The sequence below is a fragment of the Carcharhinus amblyrhynchos genome, chromosome 32 (genome assembly GCF_965287045.1).
Source record: "Carcharhinus amblyrhynchos chromosome 32, sCarAmb.v2.hapA, whole genome shotgun sequence".
Lineage (NCBI taxonomy): Eukaryota > Metazoa > Chordata > Chondrichthyes > Carcharhiniformes > Carcharhinidae > Carcharhinus > Carcharhinus amblyrhynchos.
The window spans coordinates 19,871,036-19,884,867 of NC_137355.1; the positions used below are offsets into that span (position 1 = coordinate 19,871,036).

Below are 13,832 nucleotides of genomic sequence, written 5' to 3' on the forward strand. Positions count from 1 at the left end.
CCACAATCCCACCCAGACCCTATCCCTAACATCCTATGCACCTATCCTAGCTAGTCACCCTGACACTAAGGGGCAATTTAGCGTGGATAATCCACCTAACCCATACATCATTGGACACTTAGGGGCAATTTAATGCAGCCAATCCATCTAATCCATACACCTTTGGCCACTAAGGGATAAGTTATTATGCTCAATACACCTAATCTGCAGATCGTTGGAGTGTGGGGGGAAACCGGAGCACCCAGAGAAAACCTACGCAGACACAGGGAGAATGTTCAAACTCCACACAGACAGTGACCCGAGCTGGGAATCGAACCCAGATCCCTGGCGTTGTGGGGCAGCAGTGCTAACCACTGTGCCAGCCTAAACAGTGAAGTGTTCTTATGGAGTTGCCCTGTGATTGTCTATGATGTACACTGGGTGATGGAGTCTGATTCTCTCTGTTGTGCTGAGCTGTTTGATGCAGTTTAACTCCTCCTGTGTCTCCTCCTGTGGTACAGGTCTTTGCTGATATATTTGACCCTGTGATTATGGAGAGGCACAACGGATATGATCCAAGGACAATGAAACATCCGACAGATCTGGATGCGAGTAAAGTGAGTAGGAAATGTGCGTTACTGTAAAAGTGGAGAAACATAATCAGAGTGATAACTTGCACCGAATTTATTCATCTTTAATGTGGTAATATGTTCCAAGTTTTTTCCAGGTTTTGTTACCTGGGAGGGAATTAAATGGGTGTGCAAAGGATATAAAATAAGGTGAGATAATAATAACTGCAACTCACCCATTGTTAGTTTTACACTTGAAGATAGTGTGAGTGACAAAAACATTGATGTGGATAATCAGACTGAACGGCAGAGCAGGCTCGATGGGCTGAATAACCTCCTTCTGTTCGTATCGTTTCTGTAATTAACACATAAAACATCCAACCCATCCCAGTTCCAATACACTTTGTGACGATTGCAGTCTCTGAGAGAGAGATTGCTGCCACAAAGCGACTGAGCCAGGCATCAATGTTAAATTAGCCTCTTACTGTTGTTCTCTGTGGTAAGAGGGTAAATGTGGAACGTAACGTAGCATCGCTCACACAGTGATATAAGAGATGGATAGGTGTAGCATTGGACTGAGACATGTAGAAACAAACATGGAGACAGCTTTCAGCTTGGATCCTTAACTGTATATTTGTAAATCGTTCTATTCGCTAACAAAGACTTAGAGTTAAGCTGCTGAAGACTTCGAAGACTTTATTAAACTCACTCTGATGTAAAGAGCACCCCGTAATGTTCTCTTTCCAGATTCGGAGCGGATTATTTGATGACAAATACGTTCTCTCCTCCCGTGTGAGGACAGGGCGGAGTATCCGAGGGCTCAGTATGCCGCCTGCCTGCACTCGAGCTGAGAGGAGGGAGGTGGAGAGGGTGACTGTCGATGCACTGTCCGGATTGAAGGGAGACCTCGCTGGGAAGTACTACAGCCTGACCACCATGACGGAGCAGGAACAACAGCAACTCATCGACGTGGGTCATCAAACTCACATTTAATCACAGTTATTGGGGATTGGCCGGGGCTCTGTGATGCTAACATTTCCAGATTAATCTCAAATTCAACCCAGATTCTGGGAAGAAACTCTCGTGTATCTGTAAAGCTTCACATTTGAAAGACTTCCGCCATCCATAATGTCACAATGTCTCTTCTTCTGTGCTAATTGAGGATCAGATTCAAAGGAGACCATCTTTTATGATGGGAGCTCTCTTCCCCCATTTGATAGAAGGACATTGTTGGTCAGAGTAGAGGGAGCTTTACTCTGTATCTAACCCCGTGCTGTACTTGTCCTGGGAGTGTTTGATGGGGGACAGTGTAGAGGGAGCTTTACTCTGTATCTAACCCCGTGCTGTACCTGTCCTGGGAGTGTTTGATGGGGACAGTGTAGAGGGAGCTTTACTCTGTATCTAACCCCGTGCTGTACCTGTTCTGGGAGTGTTTGATGGGGACAGTGTAGAGGGAGCTTTACTCTGTATCTAACCCCGTGCTGTACCTGTCCTGGGATTGTTTGATGGGGGACAGTGTAGAGGGAGCTTTACTCTGTATGTAACCCCGTGCTGTACCTGTCCTGGGAGTGTTTGATGGGGACAGTGTAGAGGGAGCTTTACTCTGTATCTAACCCCGTGCTGTACCTGTCCTGGGAGTGTTTGATGGGGGACAGTGTAGAGGGAGCTTTACTCTGTATCTAACCCCGTGCTGTACCTGTCCTGGGAGTGTTTGATGGGGGGACAATGTACTCAAGCCTCAGGATTGGGACTTGAAACAGCCAATCTCTGAGACAGGTGTTGTTACTGAGCAAGGGCTGACGGTTGCTGGTAGTTTTGTTTCTAACATTCTCCAGTCTCTCAGTAAGAAGATTAACAAATATAACCATTTCTTTCCACAGGATCACTTCCTGTTTGACAAACCGGTCTCACCTTTACTGACCGCTGCTGGAATGGCCAGGGATTGGCCGGATGCTCGAGGAATATGGTGAGTGCATCAGTCCTGTCGCAACTCCCATCCCATTCCCATTCCCATCCCAATCAATCCCACATTCACATCCCATTCCCATCCCGATCAATCCCACACTCACATCCCGATCAATCCCACACTCACATCCCGATCAATCCCACATTCCCATCCCATTCCCATCCCGATCAATCCCACACTCACATCCCAATCCCAGCCTGATGGGCTCCAGTCGGGTTTGATCCCAAAGCAAAATAGTCAAATGATGTTGATGAAAAGTAGGAGGACCCTGTGGGGGGAGGGGGGAGAATAGTGTGGGGGAGGGGAGGCTGCTGGGGGGTGTGGAAGGGAGGGGAGTACACTGGAGGTTGGAGGAGGGGGAGGGGGAGGACAGTGGGGGGGTTGGAGCAGGGGGAGGGGGAAGGGGGTGGACAGTGGGGGGGGGGATGGAGCAGGGGGAGGGGGAAGGGGGAGGACAGTGGGGGGGGTTGGAGCAGGGGGAGGGGGAAGGAGGAGGACAGTGGGGGGGATGGAGCAGGGGGAGGGGGAAGGGGGTGGACAGTGGGGGGGATGGAGCAGGGGGAGGGGGAAGGGGGTGGACAGTGGGGGGGATGGAGCAGGGGGAGGGGGAAGGGGGTGGACAGTGGGGGGGGGTGGAGCAGGGGGAGGGGGAAGGGGGTGGACAGTGGGGGGGTTGGAGCAGGGGGAGGGGGAAGGGGGTGGACAGTGGGGGGGGGTTGGAGCAGGGGGAGGGGGAAGGAGGAGGACAGTGGGGGGGATGGAGCAGGGGGAGGGGGAAGGGGGTGGACAGTGGGGGGGGGATGGAGCAGGGGGAGGGGGAAGGGGGAGGACAGCGGGGGGGGGATTTGGAGCAGGGGGAGGGGGAAGGGGGTGGACAGCGGGGGGGTCAATTGAATATTGTAACCTGAGGTTGATGGTTATTTGTTAGCCGAGACTATGATGAGCTACAGAACCGAGACAGGTAGGTGGAGATTGAGGGGTGTATGATTCGGGTGTTTGGTATCCCAGTAGGAGGGTGAAGAATGGAGCGACTCTGAACTCACTATGTCCCATCCACCCAGAGTTACAATAGGTTTCTCTTCCCCTGACCTCTGACCCCCAGTTTACACCACCCCCCCCATCCCCACCCCCACCCCACACAGAATTACCCGGTTCACCTGTTCATGGAGACCTCTGTCTGTGTGGGTTTTCTCTGGGTGCTCCAGTTTCCTCCCACAGTCCAAAACTGTGCAGGTTAGGGTGCATTGGCTGTGTTAAATTCTCCTCCAGTGTAACCCGAACAGGGGCCAGAGTGTGGTGACTGGGGGAATTTTCACACTAACTTCATTGCAGTGTTCATGTAAGCCTATTTGTGATTAATAAATAAGCTTTAACTTTACCTTTGTCCTAATACAGCCTGCACAAAACCCTCCCCCATCTCCTCAGTATAAATCTTGTCCTATTTTCTTTGTCTTTAGCTCTGATGAAGGATCACCCAGACTCGAATCGTTGCCTCTATTCTCTCTCCGCAGATGCTGTCTGGCTTGCTGAGATTTTCCAGCCTTTTCTGCTTTTTTTAAACGCTAAATCAAGGATTTACCAATGAACCTCAAAAGGAGGTATTTGTGCAGACGTCCAAAATCTTGGTCAAAGATGTTGGTTTTAAGGATCATCTTGACTGAGAAAAGAGAGATAGAGAGGTTGTGGGAGGGGGATTCGAGAGCTTAGGTCCCAAGCAACTAAAATCGGGTGTTCAAGAGGTGAAAAATAGAGGAGCTCCGATATCTCAGAGGAGCTAATGGAGATGAGGAGGGATTGACCATAGAAACCTACAGTGCAGAAAGAGGCCCTTCGGCCCATTGAGTCTGCACTGAACACAATCCCACCCAAGCCCTACCCCCATATATTATACCCACTAATCCCGCGAACCTACGCATCTCAGGACACTAAGGGGCAATTTCTTAGCACGGCCAATCAACCTAACCCGCACATCTTTGGACTGTGGGAGGAAACCGGAGGAAACCCACACAGACACGAGGAGAATGTGCAAACTCCACACAGACAGTGACCCGAGCCGGGAATCGAACCCAGGACCGTGGAGCCGTGAAGCAGCAGTGCTAACCCACTGTGCTACCATGCCGCCCACTTGGGTGATGGAGATTTTAAAACAAGGATAAGAATTTTAACCTCACGTCATTTCTCAGGAGCCAGTAAGTGTTGGTAAGGAACGGGGTGAACTCGCTCTGAGTGAGAGCAGGGATTTGGAACAAGGGGAGAGCAGCTCGGAGAGACGTTAGGATAGTGAAGTCTGGAAGTAACAAAGACCTTGGTGAGAGTTTCAACAGGAGATGTCTGAGGGAGAATGTCATCTAGAAAGGCCCCCAACCTATCACTCCCCACCCTGCAGTGTCTGTTTGTTTTTCATTCTCTGGAACCTCCTTTGGACCCTCTCCAAGGCCAGCACATTCTTCCTTAGATACGGGGCCCAAAATTCCTCACAATATTCCAAATAGGGATCTGAGCAGAGCCTGGGTTTGGCGAGGTGACCAAGGGGTTAAGGCTAATCCATCGTGCTTTGCACACATACATTGGAATCCCATATTCATCGATTCTTTATCCATTGTTAGGGGTAGCACAGTGGTTAGCACCGCTGTCTCACAGCGCCAGAGAGCTGGGTTCGATTCCCAGCTTGGATCACTGTCTGTGTGGAGTTTACACATTCTCCCCATGTCTGCACGGGATTCCTCGCACAGTCTGAAAGATGTGCAGGCTAGGTTGATTGGCCATGATAAATTGACCCTAGTTTCAGGGGCATTTGCAGGGTAAATGTGTGGGGTTCCCGGGGATAGGGTCTGGTTGGGATTGCGGTCGGTGCAGACCTCGATGGGCTGAATGGCCTTCTCCTGCGCTGTAGGGATTCTCGGATTCTGTCAGCTGTGTTTGTGTTTGCTCGATAGGCACAACAACGAGAAGACTTTCTTAATCTGGGTGAACGAGGAGGATCACACACGGATCATTTCCATGGAGAAGGGAGGCAACATGAAGCGAGTGTTTGAGAGATTCTGCCGTGGCCTCAAAGAGGTAAACTGTTCCAGCAACAAGCCATCCACCAGAACCCCCTGTCCACTCTCATAGAATCGTTCAGTACAGGAGGAGGCCAATCTGCCTGTACTGGCTCTTTAAAAGATTTGATTTATTATTGTCATGTGTATTAGCATGCAGTGAAAGATATTTTTTCTTGCGCACTATATATACAAAACATACCGTTCATAAAGAAGGAAATGAGAGGGTGCAGAATGTAGTGTTACAGTCATAGCTAGGGTGCAGAGAAAGGTCAACTTAATGCGAGGTAGGTCCATTCAAAAGTCTGACAGCAGCAGGGAAGAAACTGTTCTTGAGTCGGTTGGTACGGGACCTCAGACTTTTGTATCTTTTTCCCGATGGAAGAAGGTGGAAGAGAGAATGTCCGGGGTGTGTGGGGCTGCTTTGCTGAGGCAGCAGGAAGTGTAGAGTCAATGGATGGGAGACTGGTTTGAGTGATGGATTGGGCTACATTCACAACTGCTCCCACTCTCTCTCCACACAGCCTTACTATTGTTCAAGCACCTATCCTTGGGGATTGGCACTTGGGGCAGCATGGTGACACTGTTGTTGGCAATGCTGCCTCCTGGCTTGGGTCACTGTCTGTGTGGAGTTTGCCTGTTTTCCCCGTGTCTGCCTGGGTTTCCTCCGGGTGCTCCGGTTTCCTCCCACACTCCAAAGATGTGTAGGTTAGGTGGATTGGCTGTGCTAAATTTGCCCCTTAGCGTCAGGGGGACTATCTAGGGTAAACGTATGGGGTTATGGGGATAGGGCCTGGATGGGATTGTGGTCGGTGCAGACTTGATGGGCTGAATGGCCTCCTTCTGCACTGTAGAGATTCTATGATTCTGTCTAATTTCGATAGAGTAAATAGGGAGTAACTAATTGCAGAGGAAACAGGTTTGAGATCACTGACAGAGGGAAGGTTTGTTAATACGATGAGTTGTTCTGATGTGGAAGCAGATTCAATAATTTTCGCTGGGGGAATTTGCAGGGCTCTGGGGATAGAGCTGGAGAAGTGAGACTAATCGGCTAATTAAAGTTTGTTGTGCGAACGCAGACACAATGGCTGCCTTCTGTGCTGTGAGATTCACTCCAACCTTTCCAGATCGCTTCACTTTCAGAAGTTGTTCTTTGTTTCGAACACTCCCTCTTCACCGCCCCCCCCACTTCAGCGTCAGAATCCAGATTTCCACTCCGTCCTGCCATTGCTGCTCGGGCTGGGGTGAGAACAATCCACTTCCCACAACCTGCCTTGAATTTCAATGGGAGGCAAACTGTTCCTATCGAACTTTGCTCTGTTCACCATGAATGAGAAACTCCATTCACTGAACTCCCCTCCTACACAAACTCTGCCTGCCATTCATCCGGCACTCCACAATAAGGACTTCTCTATCACCTGCTTTTGTGAACACTGCGAGACAACAGCGGTGAGGATAGACCGTGCATTGTGGGATCTTCACACAGGTCAGGGGGGTGCGGTGGGAGAGGTGGGGGGGGAGGGGGTCAGGTCGGGGGGGTGCGGTGGGAGAGGTGGGGGGGTGGGGAGGGGGGTGTCGGGTGGCCAGATCCACAGCGTACTTTTTGTAATGAATTCATCAGCACGGCCTGGTCTCCCTTCTGGCAAAAATAGAACAAATATCACTCAGGGTGGCACAGTGTTTAGCACTGCTGCCCCTCAGCGCCAGGGACCCGGGTTCAATTCCCAGCTTGGGTCACCGGCAGTGCGGAGTTTGCACGTTCTCCTCATGTCTGCATGGGTTTCCTCCAGGTACTCCAGTTTCCTCCCACACACCAAATATGTGTGGGTTATGTTGATTAGCCATGGTAAATTTACCCTGCTCCTCCCCCTGACACTAGGGTCAACGTGTGGGGTTACAGGACTACAGCCTGGGTGAGATTGTGGTCGGTGCAGACTCAATGGGCCAAATGGCCTCCTTCTGCACTGTAGGGATTCTAATGGTTCAGCTGCCTGGACCGTAAACTCTACAATTCCCTCCCTAAACCTTTCCATCCATCTTTCTCTTTCTGTCTCGCTCTCTCTCTTTCTCTCTCTTTCTGTCTCACTCTCCTCTTACAGGAAGTTTCAGAAAGCCTGCCTCTCTGAGAAAGTTTTTGTTCTCCTGTTCTACCATCTCCTTGTGTGGCTAAATGTCACAGTTTGTCCAACAGTCCAAGAACACAAATTCCTGGCCTTTCAATGTGGAGTCTGCACATTCTCCCCGTGTCTGCACGGGTTTCCTATGGATGCTCCGGTTTCCTCCAAAGATGTGGGGGTTAGGTTGATTGGCCATGCTGAATTGCCCCTTAGTTAAGTTAGATGAACTAGCGGGATTATGGGTATAGGGCCTGGGTGAGTTGTCGGTGCAGACCCGATGGGCTGAGTAGCCTCCTTTCTGCATTGTAGGGTTTCTATGAATTCACCGCCTCAGTATTGCATCAGACCCCTTCCCAGACTATCACTCAAACCCCTGACGTGGGGTTTAAGATGCAAATTGTGTCCCAGAGATGAGAATGGTTACTGACCAAGCAGAGATTAACATTTAACCAGTGATGGTGAGATCGTGGAACATTCACTACCACATGATACAGTTAAGGGAAAGCTAGATAAATGAACGAGGGAGAGGAATAGAAGGATAATCTGATGGGGTAAGGTGCGGAGAATAAACACCAGCACAGACCCGTCGGGCCGAACGTCCTGCTTCTGTGTTGTACACTCAATGTAATTCTGTACGTCCGTTGATACTTCCCAACTCTGGGACAACTGGATACTAATGTTAAGCTTTGATGTGAACTCTGTTTTTCCAGGTTGAGAAATTGATTGCTGAGAAAGGCTGGGAATTTATGTGGAACGAGAGACTGGGATATATCCTGGCATGTCCGTCAAACCTGGGCACTGGACTCCGAGCTGGGGTACACATCAAACTACCCATGCTTAGCAAGGTACTATCTCAACCTTATTGATCAGACATAATGGATATCAAAACTCTGAACAGAGTCTAACACTGAAAGAAATGCGTTAAAAGCACAGTAAGCTCAAAAACAACCCTGGGATTACTCAGAGTATCACTGAAGGGGAAAAGTAGACCAGCCTTTCTATTCCAGATACTGAGAGAGCTCGGTATGAAGTTCAGTTACATTCAATGATTACACAAAGGATTCACGCTGACAAAGAATTAAACTGGGGCTGGGTGGCCAATTGTGAAAACGGAACAAGGTTGAATGGAACCTGACTTGAAAAGTAACAGATATAGACAGTGACAACAGTGACACTATAGAAGGCAACGCTGGCATCAAGGCTAAGATGCAGACAGTGTGGAGAGAGCTTGGGTTTTAACCCATACTGTACCTGTCCTGGGAGTGTTTGATGAGGGGGACAGTGTAGAGGGAGCTTTACTCTGTATCTAACCCCGTGCTGTACCTGTCCTGGGAGTGTTTGATGGGGGGACAGTGTAGAGGGAGCTTTACTCTGTATCTAACCCCGTGCTGTACCTGTCCTGGGAGTGTTTGATGGGGGGACAGTGTAGAGGGAGCTTTACTCTGTATCTAACCCCGTGCTGTACCTGTCCTGGGAGTGTTTGATGGGGGCACAGTGTAGAGGGAGCTTTACTCTGTATCTAACCCCATGCTGTACCTGTCCTGGGAGTGTTTGATGGGGGACAGTGTAGAGGGAGCTTTACTCTGTATCTAACCCTGTGCTGTACCTGTCCTGGGAGTGTTTGATGGAGGGACAGTGTAGAGGGAGCTTTACTCTGTATCTAACCCCGTGCTGTACCTGTCCTGGGAGTGTTTGATGGGGGGACAGTGTAGAGGGAGCTTTACTCTGTATCTAACCCCGTGCTGTACCTGTCCTGGGAGTGTTTGATGGGGGGACAGTGTAGAGGGAGCTTTACTCTGTATTGAACCCCACGTTGTATTTACCTGGGAGTTGCTATATGCCTTCTGCTCCTGTTAGTGAGGCTTAAAAACCGTGGGGAAAGACAAGAGAATGTGAAGGACTCTGGGGCCACACATCGTTCAATAACAACCCTTCATTTTTCCAGTTAACCAATTATCCGCATGAATCAGGAAGTAACAGTTGTGACTGAGATACAGGGAGTTTAGTTGGAATAAAGAGGAATAATCGCCTCTGTATAAATTGTCTTATCTCAAATTACCTGTGGCCTTACTCAGCTGACTCATGCCAGTGTGTATTGTGGGAATGAGCTACGTTGATTGTGAGTGGGGAAGGGATCAATGTGAAGGGGAGCTGGTTCTTTGTTTCTTTTGGGTTGGAAGAACCTATTTGCTTTCTGTTTGGTGAAGTAAATAGTCTCACAACACCTGGTTTATTTGGTAGCACGAGCTTTTGGAATGCCGCTCCTTCATCAGGTGAGTGTAGGATTTGTTTCACAAACTGAGCGTATATAGACACAAACTCAATTACAGGATAATGGTTAGAATGCGAGTCTTTACAGGTAATCAAGTCTTTAACCAGTGCTTAACCCTCTCTCCCCTCACATTGTCTGTACCTGTAAAGAGGTGTGTATTGTCATAGACAGGGCTGTTAGTGAGATTTTGCAAGCCCACACCAAATGCTGGGGGGTTACAGATAGTGCGACATGAGCCCAAGATCCCAGTTGAGGCCATCCTCATGTGTGCGGAACTTGGCTATCAGTCTCTGCTCAGCGACTCTGCGCTGTCGTGTGTCGTGAAGGCCACATTGGAGAATGCTTACCCGAAGATCAGAGGCTGAATGCCTGTGACCGCTGAAGTGTTCCCCAATAGGAAGGGAACAGTCTTACCTGGTGACTGGCGAGTGGTGTCCATTCATTTGTTGTAGTGTCTGCATGGTCTCCCCAATGTACCATGTCTCGGGACATCCTCTCCTGCAGTGTATCAGGTAGACAAAGTTGGCTGAGTTATTATCTGTGACCCCCATGACTTGATTACCTGTCGAGACTCTCATTCTAACCATTATCTCGTAATTGAGTTTGTGTCTATATATGACCTACCCTCACCTGGTGAAAGGACAGTGCTCCAAAAGCTCGTGTTGGACTCTAACCTGGCTTTGTGAGACTTCTTGCTGAGCCTACCCCAGTCCAACGCCATTTCTGATTGGTGATGAGACATGATGGTGTAGATGGACATTAAGTGACCAATGGTGGGCTGGCTGAAGGCAAGAGGTCATGTATGAAATCTCCAGGAATATGTCCGGTTGGAGTTGGCAACCCTTCCTTTAAATGGCCTTTTACCCAGCACTGTTAAATAGATAGATAAAATGTTGTACCTTGTGAGGTGTGAACTGTTCCGCACAAACCACAGTTTCCTTTCCTGAATGCTTCCAAACACCAATCAGAAAGCAGCTTGTTCATACTCCTACCCTTTATCCAATGAGTGAGTAACGTGTATTGTTTGGATTGAGTTGTTGGGTGGGAGTTACCAGCCGTGTAAATTGTCTTTCCGATTCAGGATCCCCGGTTCTCCAAAATCCTGGAAAACCTGCGTTTGCAGAAACGCGGGACAGGGGGAGTGGACACGGCGGCTGTGGGCAGTGTGTTTGACATCTCCAACCTGGACCGTCTGGGAAAATCCGAGGTTAGTTACTGAGGAAGGAGGAGAGCGGACAGAGGGGCTGGGTAGCAGAGGGTCGTAGAGGTTTATGGCGGGGAAACAGGCCCTTTGGCCCACTTGCCCATGCTGAACAGTATTTAACACTAAGCTAGACCCAGTTGCTCATTCCACTCTCCAATCCCTCCAGGCACAGCGCTGCAGTGGCCAGAAGAGGCACTGCAAGGAGCAAGAACATAGAATAGAATCATTGTCCCAATTGCCCACGTTTGGCCCATATCCCTCTATATCCCATCGTACACATGTAACTGTCTAAATGCTTTTTAAAAGACAAAATTACACCTGCTTCTATTACTACCTCCCGACAGCTTGTTCCAGACACTCACCACCCTCTGTGTGAAAAAAATTGCCCCTCTGGATCCCTCTCACCTTAAACCTCTGCCCTCTAGTTTTAGACTTCCCTAACTTTGGGAAAAGATATTGACTATCTAGCTGATCTGTGCCCCTGATTATTTTTTAGATCTCTATAAGATCACCCCTCAGCCTCCTATGCGCCAGGGCTAAAGGTTAGAAGAGAGAGTGGGAGAGGCAGGGAAGGGGGTAGAGGGTGAAAGAGAGGACAGAAAAGGGATTTTTGGGTGAGGGAATCAGGAATAAGGGGAGTGTTCATAGGAGAAGGGGAGACAGGAGACTGGGTTCTTTGGGGAGATGGCTGAGGGAGGGAGGGGGAATTCAGGGAGGGGTAATAGATGAGGAGAGGGGGCAGTTATGGGGATGGGGTTCCTTGGGGATACAGGGGCTGCAAAGGGAGAGGAGTTTCTTTGGGGAAGGAGGGAAGGTGCTGAGGTGGCTGGGTGGGAGGAAGGAGGGAAGGCCAGGGGGTAGGAAAGGGTTTATATCGCAATATAGTCTAACAATTCGACTCCCCATTGTACAGGTGTAAACTTGAACATCTTGTTTCATTCCCCAGGTGGAGCTGGTACAACTAGTCATTGATGGAGTGAACTATTTAATTGAGTGTGAGAAGAGACTCCAGAAGGGGCAAGATATCAAAATCCCAGCGCCCCTGGTCCAGAATCGACGTTAATCCCTGTGTATTCAAACTGTTACAACTAAAAGTGATGTCGCATCACACACGGTAAAAGTCTGGAAATCATCACACTTTTGAACCAAATAATTAAACTTCCTGACATTCTAAACTCTCAAAATACTGGCTACTCGTAAACTCTTTGTCAACCTTGTCATGGGATTATCAGTGTGACTTGTGCTAAGGTCCAATCTCTGCATGAGCACAATTCCTCTTCCCTTACACCATCACTTTAGAGTCAGAAAGATTTACAGCCTGGAAACAGGCCCTTCAGCCAACTTGTCCATGCTGCCCTTTTATTTTAAAGACTAAGTTAGTCCCAATTGCCCACATTTGGCCCATATCCCTCTACACCCATCTTACCCATGTAACTGTCTAAACACTTTTTAAAAGACAAAATTGTACCCACCTCTACTACTGCCTCTGGCAGCTTGTTCCAGACACTCACCACCCTCTGTGTGAAAAAATTACCCCTCTTGACTCTTTTGTATCTCTCCCCTCTCACCTTAAACCTCTGCCCTCTAGTTTTAGACTCCCCTACCTTTGGGAAAAGATTTTGACTATCTAGCTGATCTAAACCCCTCATTATTTTATAGACCTCCATAAGATCATCCCTAAACCTCCTACGCTCCAGAGAAAAAAGTCCCAGTCTATCCCGCCTCTCCTTATAACTCAAACCATCAAGTCCCGGTAGCATCCTAGTAAATCTTTTCTGCGCGCTTTCCAGTTTAATAATATCCTTTCTATAATAGGGTGACCAGAATTGTACACAGTATTCCAAGTGTGGCCTTACCAATGTCTTGTACAACTTCAACAAGACGTCCCAACTCCTGTATTCAATGTCCTGACCAACGAAACCAAGCATGGCGAATGCCTTCTTCACCACTCTGTCCACCTGTGACTCCACTTTCAAGGAGCTATGAACCTGTACCCCTAGATCTCTTTGTTCTGTAACTCTCCCCAATGCCCTACCGTGAACTGAGTAAGTCCTGCCCTGGTTCAAACGACCAAAATGCATCACCTCACATTTGTCTAAATTAAACTCTATCAGCCATTCGTCAGCCCACTGGCCCAATTGACCAAGATCCTGTTACAATTGGAGATAATTTTCTTCACTGTCCGCTATGCCACCAATCTTAGTGTCATCTGCAAACTTACTAACCACGCCCCCTATATTCTCATCCAAATCATTAATATAAATGACAAAAAACAGTGGGCCCAGCACTGATCCCTGAGGCACACCGCTGGTCACAGGCCTCCAGTTTGAAAAACAACCCTCTACAACCACCCTCTGGCTTCTCTTAAGAAGCCAATTTTGTATCCATTTAGATACCTCACCCTGCACCCCGTGAGATTTAACTTTTGCAACAACCTACCATACAGTACCTTGTCAAAGGCCTTGCTGCAGTCCATGTAGACAACATCAACTCCACTGCCCTCATCTACCTTCTTGGTTACCCCTTCAAAAAACTCAACCAAGTTTGTGAGACATGATTTTCCACTCAGAAAGCCGTGCTGACTGTCCCTAACCAGTCTTTGCGTCTCTAAATGCCTGTAGATCCTGTCTCTCAAAATACCTTCCAACAATTTACCCACCACAGATGTGAGGCTCACTGGCCTG

At 48.7% G+C, this 13,832-nt stretch overlaps 1 protein-coding gene across 4 annotated transcripts in view; it reads left to right on the top strand.

The window, feature by feature from the left end:
• LOC145360808 (creatine kinase U-type, mitochondrial) overlaps positions 1-12,332 on the top strand; it is a 35,925-nt gene extending 23,593 nt beyond the window's left edge. For all 4 annotated transcript variants that reach the window (XM_080216267.1, XM_080216266.1, XM_080216265.1 and 1 more), the window contains 7 exons: positions 501-596; positions 1,296-1,517; positions 2,429-2,514; positions 5,451-5,574; positions 8,383-8,517; positions 11,026-11,151; positions 12,095-12,332. In XM_080216267.1, coding sequence (XP_080072393.1) covers positions 501-596; positions 1,296-1,517; positions 2,429-2,514; positions 5,451-5,574; positions 8,383-8,517; positions 11,026-11,151; positions 12,095-12,211 — 906 coding nt within the window. In that variant the 3' untranslated portion in view covers positions 12,212-12,332. The remainder of the gene's footprint in view (positions 1-500; positions 597-1,295; positions 1,518-2,428; positions 2,515-5,450; positions 5,575-8,382; positions 8,518-11,025; positions 11,152-12,094) is intronic.
• Positions 12,333-13,832: the final 1,500 nt, after the last annotated feature.